Source organism: Nelusetta ayraudi, unplaced genomic scaffold (genome assembly GCF_046127955.1).
Source record: "Nelusetta ayraudi isolate G7.1 ecotype Tasmania unplaced genomic scaffold, CSIRO-AGI_Nayr_v1 ptg000011l, whole genome shotgun sequence".
Classification (NCBI taxonomy): Eukaryota; Metazoa; Chordata; class Actinopteri; order Tetraodontiformes; family Monacanthidae; genus Nelusetta; species Nelusetta ayraudi.
The window spans coordinates 11,751,455-11,767,003 of record NW_027466061.1 but is presented as its reverse complement, the minus strand read 5'-3'; the positions used below and the strand labels follow the sequence as shown (position 1 = coordinate 11,767,003).

The window sequence follows — 15,549 nt, the reverse complement described above, 5'->3', positions numbered from 1 at the left end:
GACCGCCGGCGTATGAAAATAGAGGCTGGCGATACAGGTTACTGTGTCATCGGATGCTTGTAATAGCGCCCCCGTTGTGCGGACAGACACAGCATGCGGCGCTATTTAAAGGGAGCTTTAGAAGTCCCGGCTCGACAACCATCAACACATTGTCCTCCAAAACTTATTTATGATCCACGTCGAGAATAGATCTGATGTCACCGTCGGCTAAGTGAGAGTGCCTGCCACCGTTTTGTTTCCTTTGGCAACACTGACGTCAAACATGTTGATTTCAAATGCGTGAGTTGAGAATGAAATGGCCGTCCGTGAATAGTAAATTCACGTCAGAGCCCGTACAAATGGAAGGAGTTAAGATACTAGTTCTTGCAAAGCAACGGAATCAGGGCGGCATCCCCCCACTTGTATCATGCAAAGTTTCCACACATAATAAACTAACATCTCGTAATTTTACCACCATTGTTACCACCTCTCGAATCGTATGATATTGAAGACCAAAGTAGTGCTAAAGCGACAAGTCTGCTAAATTACAGAAAGATTAATAGATAACTTCCCAGATAGCCATTACATCTGGCCCGGATCCGTTTTAAGGTCCTTGCCTCCGTTTCTAGCTCCGATATGTTTTCTGACTGTGGACCGGATCCGTGCCAGACAGAGGTTTCAGCTTCTAGAGTCAGTGTCGTTTTTATATCGTTTTACAGATCTGGCCCAGATCACTTTTCCAGGAGGTAACCTAAAGACATTTGGCTTGTCTGACACTTATTCGGTCCAGATCCGCAATACTGATCAGAGCCGACACTACTTGCGTGAGACGGAGCTGGGTCAGCTCCGCCTTTGCCGTACTGCGGATGCGGGCCAGTTCCGTTCCAGTGTATTTTGGCTATCTGGGTTGCACCAATTAAAACTAGTATTCGTCGCCTAAAGTTTTACCACAAGATAGAAAAGTGGCTGCGTAGGGAGCCCCCTGGTGGAAGGGATGACGCAAGTACGTTTCATTTGCAAAATATTAACAATGGGACAGTAAAAAAGAACGCAGCTGGGGGGGATGAAAATACCTTTCCTCACATTAATATTTTTTTGTATGATCTGTTTTCTTCTGTTATTGTCAGAATTTCTGAAGGTAAATATTCAGGTGCATTACAGTCTGAAACTGTTGCTTTACTACAATGTGTCCAGGCTGCTGAGGATCAAACAACTCATTCTGTAAAGTCAGTGCCTGTACATCCTGCTCATTGGCCTATTTCTCTATCAGACAGAGTTGGTTTGCAGAAGGTCATTTCAGATCCCACCATACTTTGTGTTTCCCTGTACGCAGGATGAATGGAGTAGATGTCACCATCTCAACTTTAACAAAGAATCACATAATGAGGAGCAGCTAAAACGGGTTGGTTTACTCAATACAAATAGACTCTTCTGTTATTGCTTTATATTCTTCTTCTTAAAAAACTTTAAAACCTTGTTTAATATTGGTATAATTGAGTGGACATGATTGGACAAGAGCACGAAAATCTAATGAAAACAGATGCTCTGATGTCGTCTCCAAATAGGGAAAACAAGTGATCAGTTGCAAATGATGCAAATTGAGCCTCCAAGCACTGCAACTACTCTGGTGCCAGTGGTTTAGGAACTTCTCAAAATTGAAGCTCATAAAGACTTACCTGAGGTCAACAATAACCCAAGACTGTCTCAGTGATTAGCATCAACCATGATGTCTCCAGGAACCTATCATATGACAATAATATTGACAATTTTGTACCAATAAAATCAAGGAATGCCCAGTTTTAGAATAAAAATTATGCTGCCGTCATAGCACATGTGAATTGGAGTTTATTCTGTTAACCTGCCTTATGCACCTGCAATATAATGTCCTGTAATGCCGCAATAGAAAAAATAATCTGAATTGGAGTACATCTTGTTTTATGTTTACTTATGCACTTTGTTTTCAATATTTGGGGTGTCAGTTTTGTGATCTAATTTTTAGGGTACTATACTTCAGTTTCTATCAGGAGTTTTCTGTATTTGATCTGCGTAAATTATATTTCAGAGATGCCTTTCCAAGTACATAAGTACTGAAATACAGTGCAAATAATACATTTGTCACTGTCTAGAGTTGTAATACCAGTGTGAGACAGAAAGCAGAAAGTTCCAAGATGTAAATCTTTGTCTTCAAAGATGTGAACGAATCGTTCATGAATATTTCCTGAATAGATGTTTAATCTTGCAAATCCAAGGTCAGTTACACATTCTAGAGGTCAATTATTTTAGCCCTTTTAACTCACCTGCAATGAATAAATGCCAAAATTGTTAAAGGTTTTATTTAAAAGCAACACATGCAATCATTCTAGGCATTGGCGATAAAGTGTTGAAACAACTGACATTTGTGTATTCTGCTCTAAAAGTCCTGTTTTTAAAAAATACGCAATACTTTGAGGAATTGTGCAAGTACTCATAATTAAACACAATGCACACAGATACAGCAAGGACAGTTTCTTAAACTTTTTTGTTGTCTGACACACAAGTTCATTATATAAAAAAGAGAGACAGACATAAAGGAATGTTGTGGTGATGTAAACAATGGCTTTATCTGCCATTCCTCAGTTGATATATCAACAGGTCAATAAACCAATTCAGCTGAAAAGTCTATAGTAAGCTGGAGCATATTTCTTATTTATGGGCTCCTTTATTTAGACTGCACTCTGTCAAAGCATAGATGCAGCCATTCAGCCTATTAACAGTGATGACATCATTGTTGGCACTGAAAGACTGGCTCAAAACAAAATGGCAATAGCAAGTGCAGGATGGGTATAATGACAGAGCGGTAGACAGAGAGAGCAGGGGGGAGAGCTGGAGTTCCAGGTTTAAAAACGGGCACAAATTCTAGCCAGTGGGTCCACGTCCCACATCTTGGGGTCCCAAGCTTGGAACCAGCCAGTGAAGGTTGGAGGCTCTGCGCCCTGTTTGATGGTGGTGATAGGGATCCCTCTGCGACCAGTCGGGTCGGAGTCAATGTACTCTTTGGCTACAAGTTAAACAAAGGATAGAGTGGAACAAGATCAAGATGTGTTTGGTTTTGCGGCCCATAGACATTGTATAGACATTGTATGCATGCTTTAGGAGGTTGTAACACACCCAGCAGATACTGGGTGATGATTTACAGCAGTCTGTCTTTAAACTGAACTAAGTTGGCACTGTTTTCTTTAAAAGTAAACACACACTTTACTGTCTTTGTATTTCCTAAATCCTGTGTGGGCTGAACTAAACAGAGCTTTCAGAACTAAACACTGTGGTCTGTGCTGCGCTTTAATAAGCATCTTGGAGGGGTTTAATGAAAACAAAACAAACCTATTTTGGGAGCACCCTTCTTCTCTACTTCATTGGCATCATTGCCAACCCAAAGGAAGACCTGCAGGAAAGTGATGGGCTGTAAGTCGCTCTTCTTGATTTTGGTGTCTCCAAAGATAGCGTGAGAGAGCTCATCTTACCTGGTCCCAGGTATCAAGGAGCATGACATCATCAGTGGCCAAGTCGGACTGAGTGAAGTCCCCTGGTACTTGCTCAACCTGACAGACAGAATGGGAGTAAACTCAGTCATTTTCTTTTTCTTTTTTTAATGAGTTTATTTTGAATATGAAAATTTGACAAGGTTTCCTAATTGCTATTAAACAATTCCTTAACATAAAATAATATAGAAAGAAAATTTAAGCAAGCACAATTAATAAAACACAGCAAAGAAAACAAGTGACCTATTCGAAAAGGATGGAGAAGAAGCATAGCTTCTTAATGATATTAAATGACAAAAGTCAAAAATATAATAAATTAAAACGGTTGCATGTGTTGTGAGTGACTTACAGCAAGTCTTCCAGTTTTGTTGGAACAGCCAAACAGCCGGGGAGGTGAGACCGTCTTCTGCAGACTCTTGGAGGTCTGGTAGTCCTTCTTGCCACCGAGGGTAGACCAGAAATCAGCTAACCGGGAAAAAAAATGCAGCTGCCTTAGTATCTCATCACTTTTTGTTTCTTAAAGAGGAAATTATTTCAGCACTCAACCATGGATGATGCAACAGCTCTACAGGACGCATCAACTCATCAAGTCATTTTAAAACCACACAAGAAATCTAGATACGGATCTAGAGTTTACAATGCAGTCAGTATTGTAAACTCTAGATCAGATCAGATCAGATCATTCTAACTCTAAGATTATGGACTGCATTGCTATTATATTCCTGGCTGTTGGTGCAGGAAATGTTCTTTTCTGCACCAGCTAATTTTCAGGACACTCACCAGGCTCCTTGCCCTCTGACACTTGGGTGGCGCTGCCACCCAGGAAGCCCACCACGTGCTTGGAGGCCGCCATCTCCTCGTCACTGGCGCCCACACCCCGCCAGACAAACAAAGCTTTCGGGGACTTCAGCACAAACACGTCGTTGGTGTTCAGATTGGATGCCGTGGCCTCAACCTGAGGGAATCATGTTGAGAAGCGGTGACATGTGTGAGGCGCTGAAATTAAAATGTAAGTCCACATGTTGACAGACAGGCAGTTCACCTCCACAGCGCGGGTGGCGTGGGCAGAGCTCTGCCTGATGTGGAAGAGGCGACTGGCGGCGGCCTGCGACTGGCCCCCCTTTCTGCTGGTGCCTCCACTGTGGACGATCATGGGTTTGCCCTGGAACAGGCTCATCAGGTGCGGAGGCTCCTGGCTCTGAGTCACTCTCACCTGAGGTTGAAAGCGTCACAAACACAGTGAATTTGTGGGTTCCTGTCACGCCTTGCATGGCAGCAGCTATTCACTGATCCATGAGTGTGTGGCTGAGTGAGTGAATATGAGGCCCTGTGAAGGTGCAGGCCTATTACCATCTGTAATTTGTACATAATTATCATCATGCAATATGCTAGCAATTAATTCTGGAGGTTCACTTTTATTTTTTTCATAAATCTTCACTTCATGTATTGTTTTTGATGCTAGATGTGACTGTTATGTCTATTCTATAACATTCATATTCTTAACATTTGCTGACACTAGATCTCCATTGCTATCAAGGATTTCAAAGTATATTTATATTTATATGTATATATTTTAAGGGTTAAACTTGTTTACATCATCACATTTTTTGTGCCTAAAATCTGTACTGAAATTCAACTCATGCTGCAGCTACATTGTAATAGATAAAATAGATTATTGTGGTAACACTGCCCCCTGCTGGCAGTTTGTTGTTTTACGACAGTAATGCAGTTACGACTCATGTCTGTCTGCTGCTGCGTCTTAAGAGTATTTACGAAATTAAAATATCTACATTGTTCTACATGTGCAACCAAAAAGGAGACATTAACTTTGTTTCTCTTTCATACGGTGCCCGAAATCTGACAATGTAACAACTTTTCTCTATGGCACTTTCACAATCTTCCCCTAATAATCTGTCAGCTGCACAAGAATACACAAGATGTTGTGTTTGTGGATTACTGCAGGGCTGTACAGAGCAGTGCTGTGGCGTCAAGCTCTAACCTGAACAGGGGATCCTCCCATTGAGTCATCCAGCTTCACTGTGAGGAACGCAGAGGCTCCCAGCTCATCCTGAGTGCACTTCAGCCCCTGCCTGGTTCAGTAACACACAGTTTGAATGACAAGTAGTCTTGAACTAGGAGGGTTTTGTGTACATAATACCTCACAGGGCTGTGATCTGTTTGCACACATCAGCCTTTTTCCTCACCAGGTGTATATGATGTGCTGCTCGCGGCTTCCCAGTCTGTAGCTGTAGAGGATTATGTAACAATCTCCACCATAGAAGTGACCATAGGAGGAAGGATCCACTGTAACCCTGTCGCCGTTCTCAACACGCCAGATCTGGAAGCCAGGAGACATTCTGATTGGCCACAGCGCTCCCCATCACCCCCCCCCCCCCCAGTCAAAGCAAACCTTAAAGACGACCAGTGACACCAGTCTTACCTGGACCTTGCCCTTGCCATCGTCCACCATGCCGTGCTGCGCAGCCATGGCGGTGTTGGAGTGCAGCGAGGAGGCGTCGAAGGGCACCTGCTCCACTTTGGCGATGCGACCGATGGTGTAGGCCTTTGTGGGGCCGGTCGTCTCATCTTTGTCCCTCCAGTCAATGAAGAACTGCTTGAAGAGAGACGTCTCCGATCCAGCAGGGAGGACTTGGATCTGTGTGTAACACATCAGTCACAGGATCAACAGGGATTTCTTTATGGATTAACTGTGGAGCACAGATCACCACGGGTCTTACCGTCGTCTTGGAAGAATAGCCTTTGTCTTTGATGAACTGCTGGCCTGCCGCCATGGCAGCTTTACGCTCTGACGCGTTGGCTTTGGGGCCTGGTTGGAGTCAGAGAAGACAAGCGCATCTTTGTAGAAGTCATATTGACCACCGAGCCCTTTCATAGTTCAAAAAGTATATGATTAACTATTAAATTATTTCTTTGCTATCTGGCACATTTTCATGAAGATGTCTATTTAGAAAAATCTCAAATTGTCTCTGAATTTAAAGATGTGCTTCTTCCTGCTGCCTGCTCCACCCTTCAAAAAGCATGTGCAGGTCCATCAGAAAGGGCACTGATACCTCTGACAGGTTTATCTCCTTCCAAATGTGGAGTTTTCCAACAAGGCTAAAACCAAGCGTTTCTGTGCTAAGCATGAAACAAATAGCTAAAGATTTTCCTGAAGAAAAAAGAAAGAGGCCCAGTAGCCTTGCCTGCTAAACGCCTTCATATTAAGCAGAAGAAAGGGGATTGAAGTCTTAGAGGTTTTGTTTTGATATAGACAGGGCGTTCTTGCATGACTTCCTGCCAAGCTCTATCTGTTCTGTAGAACGGCAGCAGTTGATTCTGCCTTGCTGTCAAAACATGTCCAAAGCATTGACTAGTCATGCTCATTTGTTTTTTCAAAACACCCCAGAGTTTCATTGCTAGATGAATGAGCACAGATATACAAAGTGTGAACTACTTTTGGCCCTCAAACTGGTGATCTGATTGAGGGGAATAACAACAGCTGAATGTTCTAGAGCCTGTGATACTGCCTTCACCTTTCCAAACAAAAATCATGCGGTCCACCCCGTTGTCCAGGATGTAGCACTCCTCTGGGGACAGCATGGCCTGTTTGAAGGGACTGACTGGAGCCACACTGGACACTTTCATTGAACCAGACGCGTCAGAGATCTGCAGCAGAAAATAAATAAATAAATAAATAAACAAGAGCCAAGACACATTTTTTTTCTCAACGCCAGATTTGAGTTTAAATACACTGACTAGATTTGTCAGTTTCGCTACTAACCATGTAGAGGGCAGCCTTCTTCTTGTTGGAGCACTCCACTTTGTCATCATCAGGAGTGCTGGGGGCGATGGTGCCTTTACTTCCCAGTGCCTGCGCAAGAAAAGAAACAAAAAATGACCACGCACACCCTTTTTCATCACTGATGGTGAAAGACAGTCAACCTTACACAACAGCAGAGCCACAACAGCAGGCAGAGAAATGTGTTGCATCATCTGTTGAAACATCTTTTCTGAGGGCAAATATATGGTGTAGAACCCCCTCCCTCTCCCCCTCCTCCTCTTCCTCCTCCTCCAGCCCTCTCATTAAGCCTTTGCTTGCAGTAAAGGGAATGTTTACAAAGCAATCCTGGCACCGAGTTGGCACATAAGCAGCCCGCTGCAGAGGACGCCATTGTGTCAGATGGTTCCCACGCTGACTGAAACTCATCAGGCGTGAAATCGGTGACGTTTGGAGGGAAAACATCAGATTCCCACCATGATCTGCGCTCCTTACCTTGATGACTTCCTCGGGCTCGTCCCCCTCCTCCACCATGCACAGCTTGGCCCTGCCGTTCCTCTCGTTGTCTCTGATGTCGATGGCAACCTCAGAGGCCTTCAGCCTCTCGTAGCGGTTGCACTCACTGCCGCACCACTGGTAGATTTTCTGCAGGGGGCAGAGTGACGGGAGACGCATGTCGATGTCAACAAACAGCATCATGCACAGTTTAGAAGCTCTTTGTGTACGGCGCTACAGAACAATGAATAAGAATATTAAAGGGCAACAGGGTTTTTATTCTGTTGCTGGAGTTTTTAAATTGTCCTGACTCCTCTTTACAAGGTGGAGGAGAAAACAGGGTTGGTTTTTATCATTAATATTAGAGCATATAGGTTGTTGGACATAGTATGCAATGATTTTTTCAACCAGTACAAATCTGTCACAGTACAGCATCAGTGATTAGGGTTGCAGCACCAACGTGTGTGTATATCCAATCAGCTCTAAGCAAAAAGAGAGACTATAAACCATGGCATTTCCTGTTACTCAGACAATGTCTGCGCAGGCTGGTAGCTGAGTGAAGAGATCGAAAAACTCTTTTGGTGAGCAGATTTCAACCCTGATGGGAATGTGACTGATGGGACTCTAATGGAATATTACTCCAGTCTGGTCTAGAGCATCTGCTCTCAGGCAGGAAGTGCAGAGACTGTGTCAATGTTTTACAGAGTGGTTTAACATTTTACAGAGGTGCTGAGCTATTAAGCATAAGGAGTCCAGGGAGCCGCCCGGAACCCAGCGCACCTCCCCCAGGTCGATGATGAAGCAGTCCCCCTTGTTGAAGCTCTTCCAGGACAAATCCACCTCCGTGGCTCTGATGGCCCGGCGACCTTTGACGTGCAGCAGACGCTTCACGCTCATGTCATTGGTCACCACGTGCTGGAATCCTGAAGCCACGCCCCCTTTCTGCAACAAAAAAGAGGAATGTCAAGCAGAGGAAGGTTTCATTTTGACAAATCATAATCCTGCCACAAGTGCAAAAGTTCCATCACGTGTGTGGACCACAGATGCACTACTGAGAGGGGTCTGAGGAAAAACAAGTGGAGGTCACATGGTGTCAGGAGTCGCACAACTGGTGTACAGTGTGGAGTGAAATGAGATCTCACTGAAATGTGTAAAGGTCCCATATTAAACCCATTTTTGAATTTTTCTTTTTAATCCCACAAGCCAATGGAGAAAATTAATTTGATAAATCATGAAAAAAAGCTATCCAGATCTTCAGAGTCCTTTGTGACATCACAAAGGGCAGGTTTTCTGTAACTGTGCGATACAGCACACAATTTCTGAAAAATGGGGCAAACAAGAGTGTTTAAGTGAAGAAAGATTGTAATAAATATCTTATTTAGCATAATATGGAGCCTTTAACTCTATGATTGGTATGAAATAAAAACAATGGCAAAGTCTTCAAATGAAAAGCATGAAGCAAACCTGTCTGTTCTGTACCTGCCGACCAGTACTGTCCCGTAAAGTGCCGTCCTTGGCAAAGCCATTAAACAAAAGACAGATTTACAAGCGACGCAAACAAAAGGCAGCAAATGAGCAGCTGGCACACTTTCAGACCAAAGCAACATGATTCCTGTGACAGACTGTCTTCTCTTCACTCCTTTAAATTGTGAGTAAAAGCTCAAGGAGTCACCTCTCTCTTCAAAAATAAAACCTTAGAGTTGAGCCACGAGAGGCACAAGAGAGTTGTTACTGTCTGGGGGAGTGTCTATTTATTTAGCCCTTAAGAAAAAACACACATTTATGCCGTTTATGTGGGGAAAAGGACTAAAACTTTCCATGGTAACAATGAACCCGCTGTTTCATAACGGGGGGATTCTCTTACCAAAAACACCTCAGTGTTCTTTTTTGAACCGTTCCTGCACATGTGCAGGAGGAATTTTTAAACCATCCAACTCAGTAAATCTAGTAAACAGCACTAATTAGATGCAAGTAGATCCAGGAAGCGGGTTTGGGTATTTTTTTTCCACAGCAAATGGAAACAGATGGCTGACTAGAGGGAGAGAGAGAGAGAGAGAGTGAGAGGGAGAGAGAGAGAGAGAGAGAGAGAGAGAGAGAGAGCAACTTTTTAGACCGCCGACCACCTCTGAATGCAGCGGTTGTCCCAGAGCCTCAGCCCGTCAGAGACACCCTGGCACGGCCTGAACTTCACTCCCATAAGCACGACTGAGGATCAAAGTTCAAGCTGACAATCATTAAACCTGCAGATATATTTAGGTCTAAAGACTCAGGAAGTGTTGTGTGTTCTAACTGTGTCGTCATAACTGTAACAGTAAGAGGGATACACACTGACATTTATAACAATAATTTGTTTGAGAAAAACATTTTCAGGCTTATGGTGCAAGATTCACAGGTCTTTCAAAGAAACAAAATCTCCAAGAGACCAAAAACAGAATAGAAACTAAGTAAAGGGCCATTCTCCAATAGCTGATGGAACTTTCCACTGAAAACCACAAATGTAAACCTCATGATGACCCTACAGTTTCCACAAGGAGACAAACAAAGTCATTATGATTAATAGAGTACAACTCTTTTGAGACTGTTTTAACTTTTGTTGGCCAACATTTCGTGGGAACCTCTGAGGTCCGTGCAGAGAGCCCCAGTTGTTGAGTCGCTGTTCGGACAACGCTGACCTTGTACTTGATCCCTGACTTGAAGTAGCCCAGGAAAGCGTTGGACTCAGAGTCCTGCACCTCCCTGAACTGGACGGGTCCGCCACCCAGGAAATCATCCAGCTGTAAGGCGAAGATGGCCGCTGCGCCGCTCTCGTCCTGGGAGCACTCGTTCCCTGCGGACGGGACGCAGACATTGTCAGTGCGGCTCGGTGGTTTCGTCCGACGGCTTCACACTCTAATCACATTACGCTCATGTTTGAGGACCCAGTGTCTTTCTGCACAGGCAGAGTTGACTGTATCGCGACTGCTACGACCTAACCTGACCTCTGAGTCAGTCAGTAACAACAAATCATGTGACCGCAACTGCAGCAGAGGCCTCCTGTTATTATCATCAGATGGCACAGAACTCTGCTCCAAAAGCTGAACATAACTTGATTGGAGGCAGCGGCACTGCTCACGTCCTCCCGCTGTACATGAACATCTGACCGACGGTGGAGGAGGAGACGTATAACAGAGGTTTTGCGAAGGAAAAAAAACTGAGGCATGCGGAGACTTGTGGCTTGAAGGTATTTCAGATGTGAGTCATGAAGCGCTTTCATCGGGGTGCCTTGTTTTTTGTTATGTAACTGCAATTTACTGTGGGGCTCCAGGACTATAGTCTCGCTCTTCAATTCAGAATTGAATCTTTCTGATTGTTTTTCAAGATTTGTCTGTCAATGCCCTGTATTGTTTTGAGCTTGCTTTACATGCTTGTTTCTGTGCTTCTGTCGAGCACTTTGGACCGCCCTGTGCATCAAAGCTGCCATAAAAATAAACTTGCAGTGCTTCTGTTTTACAAGAGCACAGAGGGAGAAGTGTGCAAAGTGGCATGACATTTAGAGCAACACATTGCATTGCAAAGCTCACTCAAAGTCTCCCGACCGCATGGGGAAGCTTCAGCCATTCCCACAAAATCTACCATTAGTCTTTTATCAGTGCAAGTGCCGTCATGCAGGGATGTTCCACCTTGTGCATCGTATTAGAGTACTTAAACCCCATGTAACCTCAGGGGAAGTTGGAGCTCAAGTGCGGATTTCTTATTTGGTTTTAAATGGTAAAGGTAAACGTAGTGCAACAGTGTTCCTGTTTTGAAACACTGTGATGACAAAGTAGCAAAATTAACACAATAAGGTCAAGTTAGGAGGTCCTTTTCTTTTTTCTTTTACACATACGGACGTCTTACCCAACCACATGTGAATGTTGTAAGAGGGCGCTGAGGTGCTGAAGAGCAGCAGGTAGGCGTCTCCAGTGTAGAAGTTGCCATACAGGGCCTTGGGAACCGGCTTCAGGTCCAGGTTCTCGATGCGCCACACCTGCAGGCCAGGCTTCTTTCCTGCATCCACAAACTCTTTATGGGAAACCATGATGACTCTGTTGACGACAAACAGCAACAGAATGATTTGGATATTATCAATATTCACGTGGGAAAGTTTACTCAGAAAGCGCAGTCGGCCTCAGCTCGGCCTCAGGACAGCCTCAGTAAACAAATGAAGGGAAGGGCCAACTTTAAATGAGAAAACTCAAACTCTCCTTTTGCGTATATGCGTGTTTCCTGATCTCTTCGCTTTAGAAACTGTGGGTAGCAACAGACAGTGACTTACCCACATAGAGGATATAAATACATGTGTTTTCATAAGAAGAGGTCTCTGGCCTTATTCGGTCTCTTGGTTTGCAGACACAACCGGAACAACTAGTTTTTGAAAGCCAATGAGTCATGCTGCTGTGCATTGCCCAGGAGATGATGTTGCAACGTGAGTTGTGAGATACTGACTTTGCTTCACAGACAACTAACCTTGGCTTGTGAAAATACGACGAGATTCTGGGAGAAAATGGACAAAAAGTTTTTGGGAAAATTCATATCACTATTTTCCCAACAGTAACATGCATCTCCAGCACGTCGGTCCAATACACAGAAATAAGAAAAGTCCATCCACTGGTTCAATTTCTTGCTTCAGTTTTACAGAAGGTTTTACAGAAAATGTAATTTGTGACATCACATGATACCTCCCAGTGTCCAATGGGAGGTGTCAGGATGCATGACTGGAATCCAGAATGGCAATCAAATGTTACAATAGCACAGGGAGATAAACACCTTGCTATAATAACTGACTTTCTCTCTGACATGTTGTTTGCAGATTGGACACAGGAGCTTTGAGTCTTTATCAGTCACAAATTTAGACCTTTGTTCTGGCATTATATGTTTTTATAGAGTGCCTACTTTGTTTTTGTAGCCAAGAGATGCCGTGAAAGCGAAATGTAACTTTCTGATTTGATACAATGTGAACAAACCGGGCAACCGAATTCCTATCGGCTCCTGAAGACTTTCAGATTTTGCTCTCAGCATGATGAGAAGGAGCCTTAACGCAAAACTCAAAAAAAAGAAAAAAGAACCCGGATTATACAGATTTACATTTGCCATGATTACACAAGAGCTAAACTACAAACTGGCAAGGCGGCTGGATTACTGCTGACGTCGCCTGCGGCTCACACAGGACCTGCACATGTCTACTTCCTCACATCTCTCAACCTTCATCCATCCACCAGCCACAAGCAGCAGCAGCAACAGCAGCAGCAGCAGCCACCCCGCACCTGCTCACTGTGCTGTGGACATTATATATCTGAGCAAAGATCACAACACACTGCTTAAACAAAACAGGGACACACCGAGCAAACACACGTCATAGAAGCCTCCATCATCATCATCATCATCATCATCATCATCAGCCCTCGTTTGATTCTTCCGTCAGCAGTGTTTAATGGGAGGGCTGCAGCTTTCAGCAGCTTTCACTCAGCTGCTGCACCTTGGGTAACTCTTAACCTCTCACTGTCTCTGCTGGGATGTGCAGCAGATCCACACAGAAGAAAAAAAAGTGCATTTTTTTATTTTTATTTTTATTACTGTGTCCTCGTTACTACTGCTGCTGCTGCCTGGTCGGACGGGGGCGTGGCCTGTCGCGTGTTTGTTTTTTCCCCCACACCAAGTGCGAAAGAAGTAAAAGTGCAAATTGCGCGGAAGAGGAAACCAAGACAACAGCAGGTCGCTCTCACCTCACTTTTACACTTATTTCTTATTTCGCTGTCGCTTGTCGAATTACTTCCCAACTTCCCGCGCGCCCGCCTGCCACATAACAGTGCCTTGAACCAACCGGTCGCAGCTTTAAAGGAAGGGAACGGTGAGATCATCTCACTGCGGCATCTGTCACCAAAGCAAAGTAAATTCTTTGGAAATTAAAGTTTAGAGCGTTTTTCGCGGGAGCTTAACGGCGAAGCGAACCGCAACTGATGTTTGACAGAAACTCCACTGGCCTGCATGAGTAACCAAGATAGGCGACAAAAGGTTTTTTGATAAGAGGAAAACTCACAGTTTTGCGAGATGAGTCGCTCGGGAGGAAGGGGCTGATGGAGGCGCTGATGGAGGGAGTGAATGAAGGAGTGATTTTCTGTTCTCGTGTAGTAGAAGTGGAAGAGTAGGAGGAGGCGCAGAGGGAGGAGGCTTACAGGCTTGTCAGGGAGCATGGAGAGGCTCTCTGATTGGTCGACAGCAGCAGCAGCAGCAGCAGCAGAGGAGATGCAGATGGCGTGTGGATTTTCTCCAAGATTTATAGAAGATGTGCAGAATTTTAGGGGGCCGATGAAAATTGGGAAGTCACCCTTTATTATGGTTCAACTTTTGCCTCCTGCGTGAACTGTGATCTGCAGTTCAGATAGGACGCCCAGATAGGTGCGGGTCAGAGTCCGCAGAGTCATAATGCGTCCAAGATGCAGCAGTAAAACCGACAGGCGGCCTGTTTGCCCACTGCCCCGGAGAGGAAGCTGCGCCTCCCACTGATTTCCTATTAAAAAGAAAAGAAAAGAAAAGAAGTGGGAGGAAAGCAGCCTGGAAACTCGCAGCAGACAAAGAAACCTTCTGCACATCCACCAGCACAGCTGCTATTAAACCACGCAACGAAAACTGTCATTAGAACAACTGCTGGTGCTGTTGTTGTGCTGATGGCAAGCTGTAATCCCTGTGTGTGTGTGTGTGTGTGTGTGTGTGTGTGTGTGTGTGTGTGTGTGTGTGTGTGTGTGTGCGTGCGTGTGTAGCTGTGAATCAGAGCTCCAGGCACCTTCCCGTCAGTCACGCCCACCATGCTCCATCTGCACGTCCCTGCCTTATCTCTCTCTCTCTCTCTCTCTCTCTTTCTGTGTGTGTGTGTGTGTGTGTGTGTGTGTGTGTGTGTGTGTGTGGACAGACTGCGGCCTCTGGGCGGTTGAGGAGCCACCTGACCACTCTCGTTTGCTCACCGGTGTTAAGCACATACGGATGGCAGCAGGTATACATCCTGCAGGACAGAAACGCGCAGTGTAAAGTCACCTGAAGCTACATCCAGCATTAGATGCATCCACGCAGACACCAACGCTTCAGACATACAGCAACTTCTCTGTTTTTCATTTTAAAACCTACTTCTGCTTTCGTGTGTCTGGCGTGTTACAGTAGGTGATGGGAAAATACAGAAGAGGAGTCCAACAGACAGCAAGAGTGATGCTGATTCAAGTATCAAGTCAGCAAACACTTGTACAGACTTATGAGAAAATGGGTGAACTGTTTTCAAATTCTGAAAATAGCGTGCCACATCATTTGCATTTGAACCACTTTTTTTTTTAGATATTTGTTTCAGCACTCTTAGAATGGTGCTCTGTATGATTTACTTATCAAGTGAGTATAAAGTAAATGGAAAATAGTTTGTCCTTAGTTGCCCATTTTTTGCCCTCAGAACAACTTGTTTGGTTATATTTTCACCACAGTGCTTTTCTGCTAATGAAACCGTCCGCCCCCATTCATTTTTTTTTCTCATGCATGCGGATGTATAAGATGGTTACAGATCATCAGCCAGGGTGAGACATGCAGGCCGAAAAGCCGCAGACCGACAGCAAGTTGACGCACATCACCAGCGACCACACAACCAGCACAGAGTGCATCACACTCGGGAGTGGAGTGACTCTCCAGGATGTGAAGCTCTCATGTACGTCTGGAGCTTATGCCTGGTTAACAGTTCAGCCTCTGGATAACCAATTTTCCTGACACCGACCGAATTCCACAGCAGCT

At 44.6% G+C, this 15,549-nt stretch overlaps 1 protein-coding gene and 1 long non-coding RNA gene across 2 annotated transcripts in view; one reads left to right on the top strand and one right to left on the bottom strand.

Moving 5' to 3' along the window:
• Positions 1-15,549, top strand: part of LOC142884963 (uncharacterized) — a 166,555-nt gene that overhangs the window by 42,069 nt on the left and 108,937 nt on the right. The gene's annotated exons all lie outside the window — the stretch shown is intronic.
• On the bottom strand, positions 2,297-13,953 carry scinlb (scinderin like b). The gene is made up of 17 exons (XM_076020974.1): positions 13,826-13,953; positions 11,647-11,834; positions 10,443-10,597; positions 8,551-8,712; positions 7,771-7,920; positions 7,279-7,368; positions 7,031-7,163; positions 6,236-6,324; positions 5,938-6,153; positions 5,702-5,835; positions 5,497-5,587; positions 4,540-4,710; positions 4,278-4,452; positions 3,847-3,962; positions 3,480-3,557; positions 3,340-3,400; positions 2,297-3,016 (listed from the first exon to the last, which is right to left on the bottom strand). The coding sequence occupies exons 2-17, from the start codon at positions 11,825-11,827 to the stop codon at positions 2,856-2,858; spliced, it is 2,163 nt and encodes a 720-aa protein (XP_075877089.1). The 5' UTR covers positions 11,828-11,834; positions 13,826-13,953; the 3' UTR covers positions 2,297-2,855.